Genomic DNA, 13,286 nt, shown 5'->3' with positions numbered 1-13,286 from the left:
AGTAGTAGGTATTCTAAATATTTACTCTGTGCTACCATCTAGAAGGTCCAATCAGCATCAGGATGAAAGCAGGCACAAGGAGCTGTCCATTGTGCTAGGAGCTGTACAGATGTTGAAGAGACAAACACTGCCTCAAAGGGTTTTTCCAGTCTAATTTGGCCGGAGTTCCTGGAAGGAGCTCATCACTGGTATTAATGGGAAATCTTGAGGGTTTTTTTCCAAGTTATTGTTAGGTAGGGTTAGTGAGGTTTCTTTATTTCCTTTGAGAATGATAAAACCTACGAGGAACCAGCTTTGAAAATCTTTACTGCAAACTCTGTCACCTGAAAAAGAAACTTGCACGTGAGCAGCTTTGAAAATCATTCCAAAGATGAACTAAAAGTTCCTGTGCACCCCCTCGCCTTCCCACACCCAAATCTTCCTGCTCCCAAGGTGGTATACTGAGTGACATGATCAATTTATGCTTATATATTTCAGGCCTGTTGGGTCAGTTGTTTGTGATGATTTCCCTTTTCCCTTTGTAATTTAGCAGGAGGGGCTACTGCCTCATTTATATCAAGTGTTCACCAACATCCACCACAGTCAGCACTAACTGGAACCTTTAAGATTACCTCTGGGAATAAAGTTAACTGAGTAACTCATGTTCCTTTGGTCAGAGCTGTGCAAGCATAAAATACTCTAGGGCTGTGAACATGGAGTGCTTTAAATTACTAAGGGCTTTTTTTTTTTTAAGTGGCATCTAGAATTTGGAAAACATATCTAACAGAGAATGACAGCTTTATGGTAGATCACATTTTAGGTTTAAATCACTTGAGAGATTATCTCACTCCATAATACTCATGTTTGTGTCAATGACATGCTGTGTGAGAATAGTATAAAAATAGCATGAAGTATGAAACTGCCATCAATTAAAATGAGTTGTTGCTGTGAATGAAGAAAAATGTTACCAATGCCAGGACACTAAGGGTCCAATTCAGCACGCATTGCTGTCTATGGAAAGACTCTCTGGATCCTTAGCTAGCATATTACATACTATGCCTAAATAACTAACAAAATAAAAAAACCTTGGAGCTACAGTCCTAGAATCGTAGAGAAGTAGGACTGGAAGAGTCCTCCAGAGGCCATCTAGTCCAACCGTCTACCTGAGGCAGGATCATCCCTATACAAAACCATCCTGTACAAATCCATAATCTAAACTCTTCACAAAACTACCTTTAACCCTGACACAACACAAGGCATAACACCCTAATCTGTCACAGGTAAAGCAGGAGGACCATGGCAGCCAGTGTTCTGCTTCTATAAAAAGTTGTTAATATACACTCAAGAGATCCCAGATAGAGGGCACATCCCCTGCTACAGTCCTTCAACCAGGATTGCACAGGCAGACCTTGTACAGAGCTCATAATTGATATGAAAGGGACTGTGTGATGAGTGTGGATATGGTTCCAGGAGCAGAGGTTTAAGGTCTATCAACAAGTCCTGTGCCTCGAATTGCTCTTGTGCACTGGGCTTTTTGCTTTTCCATTTAATTTAACAAATTGTTTGCAGGTACATGCACACAAAATACTGCATTTTCTCAGATGCAACCCCTTCCTGAATAAAATATGCGCTTCATTTTTGAAAGCCAGAATGAAGAAAAAAAAATCTTTCCTTAAAAATACTAGTAAGTATGGTATTTTTTGAGAGAAAACACAGGGAGCCACAGTCTCAGGCGACCAAAACATTGTGGCTGCTGTTAACCCCTTAGCTACAAGACACCCCATATGCTGCTGATTAAGCCAAATTGACTGATCCCCTCTTCTCTTCTCAAGCAGGGTGGGCTGCTAGCAGCACCTGCCAGGTCAGTTGGGGGCCTTATCTTAGTTAGCGGAGGGCCTACCCAACTGATTCAGCAGGGCTCACTGCCTTGGCATCTAGGGCTTGGCTCTGGTTTAGAAATACAATAGAGCTGAACCCGAGGTGCTGGAAAAGAGGTTCCTGCTAAGTCAGTACCAGCTTCTACAGTAGAAGCCCCTACTGTGGGGAAAGAGAATTTATCCGTGGCCAGCAGCTAGCCCCACATGCTCACTCTACTGTCCCCTGTGCAGCTTGTGCAGTGTACTTCTCTTCCCTGCCCCTGCTCTAGGCTTTTGGTGCAGAAGCTACTGTTACTGTATTTCCTTGCTTGAAACATTCATCCTATTTTCTAGCAGCTGATTTTTCGGGAAAAAAGGTATATGTTCCATGTGAAAAAATACAGCACTGCTACCTCTCCTCTTCAAAAAATGAAAACAAGGGAAAACCATTAAGCAGGCAGCTAATTGAAAGAGGTGGTGCTTTTACATGGGAAGAACTTGTCAGATTTCACTATTTTGATCTTTGCTGGTGAAGACGTAAAAGGCCTGCCTCCTCATGCTGTCTAGTTAATGAGGCTGCTTATTGTATAAGTACACAGACAAGGTTTGCTAACAGCACTATCCATTCACACAACAGACATCTGTGGTTCTCTCTCTGCGGTTTCAGCAGAGGCACTGCGCTTTACATCTCATTGTATTATCAGCTCACAAAAGCACTTTTACACCATGCTTCTGCAAATGCATGTAAGTAACTTTACTCCTTCATGAGAAACCCTGTTAACTTCAAGTGAGTAAAATGATTTATTAAGCCTTTTTGGGGTCCAGGCCTTAAAGCATCAGTGCTGATGATGTCAGCACAACTCCCCAGAGAATGGGGTTTGTTTGCTTATTTCAGATACAAGGCAGCCCTGAAATTCCTCAATGTTGTAGCACTTTTAAATAAGAGCCACCATTTGTTATCTTAATGATGGGAACATCTTTCTGAAAGAATGAGTGAATACACACATCAGACAGAGGGGTGATGCCATGATCCTACAAACAGGAGAGTTAGTCACAGTGTAAAATATGTACATGATAGCAGAAAAGCACTATGATTAGTGGAATATTACAAAATAAAAAAATGGAAAAAAGAGCATCCTTTAATTGGCCATAAGCATACTAGATTTACTTAAGTACAGCAAAACTCCTAAGCCCTAATCCTTCTGTCAGATCTGCTAACAGCCCTGCTGGAGCTCGTAACAGGTGTGGGAAGCCGTACCGGCAGTCCATATAACCAACCCAAAGCCCAAGATATTCTCTGGGTAGTCCTAGGGAACTGGATGGCTTGGGACCTATGGACACTCTTGTATCTAGGGTTCTGGTACAAATCCAGGTCCCTTTATGAAATCTGAGGCCATCTAACAATTATTGGTGGCCTGTGCCATATGATTTGGCTTGCTCTGCTTCGTAGTGGATAATTAGGTAGACTTTAGGCCTGGCAGTAATGACAGTGTCAGTCTTTAAGTAGAAGCACCCTACAGGGAAGCAGGAGAGGACTAACAGCTTTTGGAAGCTGTTGTCTGTTAATATTTGAAAGCTGTGGGCTGTAGGCCACTCCAGTCAGGCGCTCGGCATCATGACAAATTCTTAAATCTGGTATTTTGCTTTTCTTTTTACTTTCCCCAAGTTCAGGTAAATGTTGATTGGATTAATTTAACTATCCTGCATCCTGGCAAGACTGGGGAAGGACAAGATTTCATCCTTCATTTCCCCCAAGATAGAGAGGGATACTGGAAACTTTTCTGGTTGGACTAAACCTTGTGAGATGCTACACAGGTGAAGATGAAGCAACCTAACCATCAAAAGTATGCCCCCTCCATTTACCTGGTTAGCATTTTCAGAGCTAAACCACCCTCCCTGAAATTTCATGTGTACAATTGTGTGCAAGGATAGAATTTACTGGGACTTTGGAGGCCAAATCAGGCAACGTGTTTGGGAGTATCCTGACTTTAAAAACTGTTGTATCCATGTCATGTCCCATTGACTACAAAAGGAGCTGCTAGAAGTTAGTAGGAGCTGCTACAGGTGCAGCAGATTTTACCTTATAGTGACAGTGCCTTTGGATAAGGGCAAATGAAAAATTATAGTGAGTTATAATGGAGCAGCTGCTTTGTGTGCCTGCACTTACCCTGTGCCAATTGGAAGCTAAGCCATGTAGTTTGTCCCTCAGTCTGAAAACAGACATCTCATTTGACCAGAGACTCATTGTCCCAGGGTTCGATCCAGATCAGAACAGACACGACAAGCGTTTACTTTACGTGTCACCCTACCAAGCTGCATTGCTGCTCCTTCACCAGGAGGTGGCTAGCAAGAGCCTGACAGGCAAAATAACCTGCAGTGACTGGAATTAACTTCAATAACTGTACAGACATACAACTGCATATGCTGGGGAGAAAGTGTTAGTATATTTTGCCTGGCATACATTGGAGGGACTTGGACAATGGACACACACACTTGTATGATCCCAGAACAAAATTCTTTCTCCTAGGACAAATGCAAGGTCTCTTCACAGTCTCAGTGAAACAGGCTTAGGGTACTATAGTGTAGTTTTCATTTACCGTGGATTATGTACAGACACATGGGGAATTGCCACAGAGCAGCTGATGTACAATAAGTCTTCATCCCTTCTTAACTCACTTAAATTTCTTTGCCTCTACCCCTTTATTAAAAACACCAAAATATTTGAAAGTATGAAAACACAATGTTAATGTTCCACTAAATCAGTGGGGGCCTGTGGGCTGGATGGGCAACATGGGGCTGGTTCACAGGTCCAATCTAGAGCATGGAGCTGTGTCCTCTGGCCCACAGGGTTGGAATTAGACATCAGCAACATTAATTGCTGCATCTCCTAGAGCCACAGAACTGCCACTTCTCCTGCCACTAAATTTCCAGTTTCATGGGCCAGGTGACTTGCCTCCACGCTCTGGATCTGGCCCACAGGGCTCCACACAGGTCTGGAAATTTGGCAGGATGGCAAGTAGTGGCAGTGTTACTTGCTGCAGTTCTGCAATTACGAGCAATTAATACAGCAATTAATACTGCCACTGCTTGCCATGCTGCCAAATTTCTGGACCTGTAGGAAGCCCCACAAGCTGGATGACGTATCTCTTTGGGACAGATCTTGGTCACCCTTGCGCTATACCATTACCTTTGCCATGAAGAAAGTCTGTCTTTCCATAACAACTGAAACTCATGCTTCAGGTTGATTTTAGGTTGTTAGGAAGCTTGATCCTTTGTCTTTATTTGCTTGCTTTTCTTGTTTTTTAAGAGTAAATTTAATTGAATTTTAAAATAAGGCAAATCCCCTCCCTTCAGAAATATTTCCTATTTCCTTCAATTTCTTGATGCAAATTTACAATTTTCAGTCTCACTTCAGTTTTTTGTCTGGGAGTTTTACACACAATTTGAAGACTGCTTGCAAAGATGATTCTGAGGTCATATGGGCTTCCCAGTTTTGCAACCTATCACAATCTGATGGAGTCCCACTCTGCATTGATTAAATGAATGTGAGCACATCAGGTGCATACAAGCAGTAGCAGGCAGTACATGAAGTCAACTGATGTGACTGTTTCTTGGGTGCCAGGCGTAGGTTGGAGAAGATCTGAAGGCTTGGCTTGCTGCTGTGAGTCAGACATTGCAGCAAAACAGAAAAAGAAAAGGAACCCTGAAATATTTATGCTGCAATAATTAGCTGTCGTTTGCTACTTTAAACACAGCATAAATGATAGGACCAGTGGGCATGCATGAAAGCTACTGGGAAAAGCTTTCCAGCCAGACCGGAGGCAGTAGTTTCTGTGTGGAGAAGAGTGAACGGAAGTGGTTTTCTGGGCAAGGCTGAAACTTAAACCATTTTGTGTCAGTCAGGAAATGCCTAGAGTAGAGCAAAAGCACTGCCCAATGTGGCCCTCCCTGTAGAAAGGTCTTGGTGTGAGATGGCTTTGGATGGAGCAGGCTGGCATCCCAGCAGGGGAGCCATAGGAGTGCCCACACTCCAGGTTCTGAACCCTGGAGCTCAGGGAAATGAATGCCGGCTTCTTGAAAGGAACTGTGCCACTTGGAGTGCAGCCCCTTTAAAAGCTACCTGATCTCCAAAATTGGCTGGTGTGTTATGCAAGTACAGTAAACTATGCCAGCTCACTTATCAGTACTGTTCTCCTACTCTCTGGTTGTTTGACTACTTACCTGTAGGATACTGCCAGTGTTGTACTGTGTTGTATTGTGTCGGATTGTTCTGTGTCTATCATAATGGGGCCCTGATCCTGGCTTAGAGCTGTTAGGCACTGCCATAATAAGATAGTTCACAGTCATGCCCATGCTGCACATTTTGGGGAGTTTTAGTGAAATGGGGTTGGTTGTATCAAAAGGATAGGCTTTCTCTACTCCCGGCATCCCTTCTTGGTCCTAGAGTTTCTTAAGGAACAACCCTTTCTTTCCAGACCTTCCTTTGAGTCTTACCAGCAAGTGATAGCACTCTTAGAAAGCCAGAGAGTTGGACTAGTAAGAGGAAGCTCCCATGCCTATCCACTGTCATAGAGATCTCTGAAGCCAGAGAGTGGTATCATCGCCACTGACTGGCTGCAAATAATAAGCCTGTTCCTGTTGCCATGTCATAGCCTCTCTTCTGGCCCTGAGAAGACAGTGACAAGGCAGAGTAACCCTCCACGCATACAAGGGCACCAGAGATTGACAGCTGAGCAGAACAGGTGGTTCAGGGTGGCACCAGATGTGCACCCAAGAGTCATGCTTAGGCTGTCTTTTAGAAGAGCCCAAGAGTAGTGCTGGGGAGCAGGCACCCAGGTCTGCTCCAATCTGTCTACTCTGCCTAATGGCTGGGTCTCTGGTGTGTGTGAGCAGGTGGGGCATATTTTGTGATGATCCTGGGGTTAGAGGGAAATCATATGGACACAGCCTCTGAAAGCATGAAATTGGCTTAAAACCATGAGAGTTTTAAAACGTAGCACATTTTAGATTCCCTTTGTTGGCCCTCTGCATTCTGAGATTTAAGACTATATTATGACCACATTAACAAGATTTTCTTTGCTATCAGATGGGCTAGAAACTTACTGAAAATATTCTCCCCTGATCGCATGGCTCCAGGAGTGGAAGTCCCAAGTATCAAGAGACCTGGGATCAAAACCACAGGCTGTCCCCGAGAAGCACTTTATGCCCACCGTTACTATGTTCCACTAATTCTTTGGTAAACAAGATGCTGGAGATTATATGACCTTCTTTCATAGAAGAGTAGAAGTCAGTGGGATACTGTATTTGTACATCAGACCTGGGGTGCTGGCTACAGTGACTGTCTTGACTGCAGGGAAAGATACTTTCATTGCAGCCCAGACTGCTTGTAGCACTGGTACTTCACCTTTGACTCCAGAGGTAAGCCTTTCAATAACCACCACAGATGTTTTTTTCCCAAGGTAACAACATGTGCTGCTGCAACCTCTCCTGTCTCAGAAGAGGGTGATATTTCTCTCTTGAAAGATATATGCAGCTGATGATTCTGCTGAAGCAAACGTTCCCAAGTTTGAGATTGTTGGGAACAGAAAGAGGCTGCAAGTATATTCTTTGCCTGCTAGGAGTACTCAAAGAATCGTTTTAATAGCCTTGTCTGTGTGAGGCAAGCCTTTCAGTTTACGTGGAAGCAGATGCCAATTTGAGGGAGAGCAGGGCAGATATAGAATACATAGAAAGTGAGGGTTGGAAGGGACCTCAGGAGGTCATCTAATCCAACCGCCTGCTCGAAGCGGGACCATCCCCTACTAGATCATCCCAGCCAAAGCTTTGTCTAGCCGGGTCTTAAAAACCTGCAAGGATGGAGAGTCCACCAAGAGCTGGTTAGCTGTTTAATGTCTGTGTTTAGCAAAGTCTGTCCTCCGGATCTGAGGAGAGGAAATATTTCAGTGAGAGATGGTGATGTATCTTTGCTCAGAACCTGGGAGGGGATGGGGAGTGGGAGGAGAAGGACTGTGGATAGTAATTTCAGAGATTGCCCCAAACCCTTTCCCATTGCCCCAAACCTCTTGCATGCTTGCAAGAAGCAAGCACTTTCAGAGCTGTGCCCTGGGCCACATTGGGTGTGCAGACAATCTCTGCCAGATCCTGCCAACCACTTCTTTCAGTGGAAGAACTGAAACCTAATGGTTGATGCGCAACCCTCATCCTGGTTTTCCATCAGGCTGCCCTCCTACTTAGTGCTTCTGCCTGGGTTTGACTCATGGGCCAGGAAAAACCTTAGCTGGGATTTTTCTGAGTGGACTCTTGTGTCTGTGTTTATGTACATCCAGAGGCTTGTGCTACAAAAGGATTGTCTCCAGATAGGAGATGAATGAATTTGTCAGGAGTGGAGATTTCTTTTGTTGATGAAGTGAGTAATCTCCTTAAAGAGTCTACTGAAGGCAAAGTGAACTGGTGGAATACAAATGTACAAGAACACACTTACAGAGCTGGGGAGCTACTGGCTTGCAGAGGGCCGGGATTTAAGGCCTTGTCTGGGGACTCGGGAAATCCTGAGTTCAGCTCCTAGCTTTGCACGGATTTCCTCAGACATGCTGAGAAAGCCACGTTACTTCTCTGAGCAAAATCCTGGCTTCAGTGGCATCTTCAGTGTTAGTTTGCTTGTCCGTAAGATGGGGATAACCCTTCCTTTCTGTTCTCTATTGTCTGTCCCTTCTGTTTGGGTTGTAAAGTGTTTGGGACAGTAACGATTTCTTGCTCCTATATGCAGATACACCACCCAGCAGAGATATCTGGGTTTGGGACGCTTGGATCAAGCAGCCATCAGAATAACCTTGATTTTGCTCTTGTGGCAACTGCACCATCAGATGTCACTGCAGTGCCACTGCATTCGGACTTGCTGTATAATTGCCTTAGAGCTGCCCAGCCTTCTATTGATTTCCAGCTGCAGTGCATCTATCTTGCAGTCTGTTCGCAGCCTGTGACTGCAACAAACAAGTGTCTTTGATATCAAAATGCAATTTCTGATGTAGCTGCCTTAGATGTAGAAATGTTGTGAGAACTGAATTCCTCTGTGGTTACCTGTACCGTGCATTCTGCCTTGATTAATGGGGCACAATGATTTGATAACTGTGATAGAGCGCTTTTAGGGACACTTCTTTCTCTTCGCAGCACTACAAACTGAAAGCTGCTGCAGTACAATCCTAGATCTGTATGTCGTTACTGTCTGAAGCTATTTATGTGAGACATGAAATCCCACACACCATACTTTGACTGGCATTAAAAGTGATTGCCATTCATTAAAAAAGGGGGGAAATGGTGTGTTGTATTGCAGAATCAGAAAGTTTTGAAGGCTGGGAAGGACCAGCCATCAAACGGCCATTATGCCCTCTATGGGGCTTGTCGAGGTAATTTAACAGGATGTTATAATGTAGATCCTACACAAAGCATTCATGTCTGCTCGTATCAGGTATACATTTCTGACCCTGCAGGACAATACTATCTTGGAAATTGTTGACATTTTCTCCTTTACAAAGCAGGCGAGGCAGCCACTGTCTTGGTCAATGCCAGGGATTGAATCCAGGCAGTGGCATGCGATACAGCCTCAGCTCTTAAACTGCGTGTTGTGACAGCACCCTCTCTTCTGTAGATCAGGCACTGTCTGAATACATGCAACACACTCTGGCCAAGGAGTTAGATAGGTTCATTCAGGAGCTGCTGAGACCGACAAACTCTTAACATGAGCCTGCAAGCAACAAACAATTCAGGCATGTGATTACACATGTAAGAGGCCCAGTGTTAAGGTGAGAAGCAGGGCATCAGGGAGACATTTTATAACAAAGATGGAGAAAGTAAAGCAGGGAATGAACTGTGCTCTCTAGGGCCACATAGCAGGTCAGTAGCAGAGTAGAGATTATAGTATAGGAGATGTGGACTACCAGTCTTGTGATTGCTTTTTTGCACCAGCCGTCATACAGAGCCTCTGAGACTTGAGCCCACTGAGTGGGCCTTGCTGTTGCTTTTGCACTCTTGTCCATAGGAAGTGCTATTAACAGTTCCTCTCTCTCACCCCTGGGACTGAATTTATTCACTGGGGGGGGCAGAAGCAGAAGCAGAATGTTCCTTGTTGCTTCAGTGTTGTTAACTCGCTCTTTTTCAAACAACCTATTAGGGACCTGCCGGGAGTTGCTTCTACTGAAGAGACTAGGATACCATTACTGCTCGTAGATACCGCTGGCTGTGGTTTATTTGAACTTGAAGTGGAAGATGAGCAGTCTAAAGGGAACCAAGGTACTGTGGCTTCATAGGATGTTAGATTTGCAGATAGGAATAAGTTTTCCCAGATCCCCAGTCCTATAACTTGTGGTCCTGTTGGCCATTCACCTCACTAAGTCATAGAACCCATTAAAGGCCAGTTGCAATAATACCAGGTATCTCTTTATGAGAGGCTGATATGGGAGGCCAAGGGAAAGTCACTGAGTAGATGATGGGGGATAAATGATAAGGAAATTGTAGTTGCAGCAGTCAGAGAGTGGTAATTACATCTGAGGAAGGCTCTTCAATGGACCATCACCAATACAGATAAGAATTTGTGGGGGTGGTGGTCTCATTTACATGTAATGCCCTCAGAGCAAAGAATGGCAGGTGTTGTCTCCTCCTCTGCCCTGCAGGTGTCCTGACAGGTATAGCTAAGTGTTTAAAAGGGAGGAGGTTCCTGCAAGTGTACTACTGCCTACCCGTGGATCATAAATTAAGGCATCAACTTCACAATGCATATGTGTGGGGAGTGGGGGCATGTTCCATAACACCTCTCTGGCAGCCTACCCAGGGCATACAGGAAACCTATCTGGAGGGCATTTCCTCAAGAAATCCAGTAGCTCGCTGCCTTTTGGAGGCCAAGAGGAAAGGCACTTTGTAGCATATGGTGGAGATTGGCTTGTGTGGGTACCTTACTCTCTAAGACAGAGGATTTCAGTCCAGACACTCTGTCCATGGGGGCCCCTTTCTGCTTCCTGGGAGATGCAATCACTCTAGCAGCTACATTGTCCAAGTCAGAATGGACGTTGTTGGTGATACCTTTTGAAGCAGGTAGAATAGATCGAGTCCTTATTTTAAAGAGATACTATTATGGTTGGCTATCACAGAATGTCAGCTTCATTTATTTCGTATGCTGGACCAGTTTCTGAAGTCCTTAGATTTTGTCTATGAATCTTTTTCCCTTCCTCAGACCAAATACTTTACTGCTGTTTGTTCTCTTAAAAAATAGGTTTCATTATGGAAATTGAGTTTAATGTCGAGCTTCACAGCAGTTGTAATAAACCATGAGCTAAAGAACAGAATTTAAAAAAGATGAAGCTACCTTCTCTGTGTCCTTGTAACTAGAGGGAGAATGAATAGTCAGGATAATGCAGTTAACTAGGCCTTAATTTGTTCTAGTTTCTCTGCATTTGCTGGAGTGCTTTGAAATTGGGAGGGTTTGCTAGGGTATAGTCTTTGTTTTTGTGTTCTATGAGATGCGAAGCTTCCTCTGAAGGATACCTGCCCCAGTACATCAGGGAGAGCTTTAAAACTGAGAGCTGTTTGCAAAAGAAGCTGATGTGTGCAAATGTGTTAACTTCGGTGAAGTGACAAGCAGGACTGCCAGCTTGGTAGCCATCTGGTAAGAGTGATGTTGCATAATATTTTTTATTATGGTAGCTCATAGAAGGTCCCAGCCTGAACCATTCCTCCCATTGTGGTAGGTCACAGTAAGAGACAGCCCTTCCATAGATAAGGACATGCACTGTGTTTGAGGGGGAGGTTTTTTAGCCCCATTTTGTAGATGGAGAACAGAGAACTAAACTTGCCCAAGGTCACATCAGGAGTCTGACAGAAACAGGAACCAAATGATGGTCTCCTTCCCCACCCAGTTCTGCTCCTAGCCTACAAGCTGTTTTTCCCTCTAGGGTGTGATGCACCACTGAAAAGATTCATACTGACTTTGATGGAATAAGGCTTAAGTAGGCGCTCTGATGCACAAGACAGTGCACACTTATAACAGCCATATGATAACATCTGTTGCCATTTTCATAGTTGGGCAACCAACTTGCAAGACAGAGCAGAACTTAATAGAGGTGCACCAATACATGGGTCCAGTATTGGATCGGCACTGATATAAAAAAAAGTGGCTGTATTGGAAATTGGCCCAATGCTGCTGATAATTTGGCTGATAAATGCTTGTGCGTGCATGCAGCTGCAGCGCAGCAGGCAGGCAGTGAGAAGCACAGCCCAGCAGCTGGAGAGCTGAGTGGAGCTGGTAAGTCTTTATGGTAAGTCCATGGTGGTAGAAGGGGAATGGGGAGGGAAGGGATGTGGGGGCAGGGGGGCAGATCGACGCCCCCACGGTGAGGGAGGGAGTGGGGCTGGGGCAGGTGCTGCCCGGGCAGGGCAGGGCAGGATGGAGCCATGGCTCATCCTGGGGTCGGGGCATGTTCGCGGGGCAGGGAAGGGTGGGTGGGCTGTAGCTGCGGGCTGGAGTCAGGGCTGTGCCAAGCTGTTCTCGGTGGGGCTGGACTTGGGGCAGGCAGCAATGGTGCTGGGAGCGGGTTATGGGGGGGCTGCAGCCACCCCAAATTTCACCATAGCCCCTCCAGCCCCCCCTCCCAGCGCTGCCACTGCCAGCCTAGTGCAGCTCTGGTTCAACCCCCACCTCTACCCATGTGCCGGGAAGAGCTGGGACTGTGCCAGGTGGGCGGCAGCGGCACTGGGAGGAGGGTTTATGGGGGGGCTACAGCAAAATTTGGGCTGGCTGCAACTCCCCGTACCCCCCTCCCAGCGCCACTGCCACCCACCCCGAGCTTAGCCCTCACCAAGAAGAGCCCAGCACAGCCCCAGCTCCAGCTCACAGCTGCAGCCTGACTCCCCATCCCACGCAGATCTGGGGGGCACATGCTGCCCCCCCCCAGTGCCCTGCTGGTGTGTGCACAGCAGCGGGAACCGCCCCCCCACCCCAGACGAGCTGCTGCTCTGTCCTGCGCCCCACCATGCCCAGCTGGGCAGCATCTTCTCCTACCCCACTCCCTCCCTCTCCACAGGGGCATTGATCTGCCACCCCACGCCTCTTACCTCCCCGCTCCCCTTCCATGACAACAGACTTACCAGCTGCGCACAGCTGTATCGGAAATCAGATTGGTATCTGCCAATATAATTCCTTAAAAATTGGCAATCGGTATCAGCCCCCAAAATCTCTATTGGTGCACCCCTAGAACTTGATGATAACTTTTCTAAATCAGTTATCTTCATTTAGAGATCAATTCCCAAAGTCCCAGGGTAATATTTTGAACTGTAGCCTTATATTTTAAGATCCCCGTGGCTTTTTTATACCGAGAACCTTTGCCATTGCACAGCAGAGACTAAACAAAGCTGTGTCTGCAACAGAAGTTTTGCTGGCATAACTGTGTCATTTTTTTCTGTCTG

General features: G+C 45.6%; 1 protein-coding gene across 2 annotated transcripts in view; it reads left to right on the top strand.

Annotated features, from left to right (window-relative positions):
• IGHMBP2 (immunoglobulin mu binding protein 2) overlaps positions 1 to 13,286 on the top strand; it is a 92,124-nt gene that overhangs the window by 51,005 nt on the left and 27,833 nt on the right. For both annotated transcript variants that reach the window (XM_025198572.1, XM_014517744.2), the window contains one exon: positions 10,003 to 10,121. In XM_025198572.1, the coding sequence (XP_025054357.1) occupies positions 10,003 to 10,121 (119 nt within the window). The remainder of the gene's footprint in view (positions 1 to 10,002; positions 10,122 to 13,286) is intronic.

The sequence above is a fragment of the Alligator sinensis genome, unplaced genomic scaffold (assembly GCF_000455745.1).
Source record: "Alligator sinensis unplaced genomic scaffold, ASM45574v1 scaffold907_1, whole genome shotgun sequence".
Taxonomy (NCBI): domain Eukaryota; kingdom Metazoa; phylum Chordata; order Crocodylia; family Alligatoridae; genus Alligator; species Alligator sinensis.
Note: the sequence above shows the minus strand (reverse complement) of the source record. Positions and strands in the feature narration are given on the sequence as shown.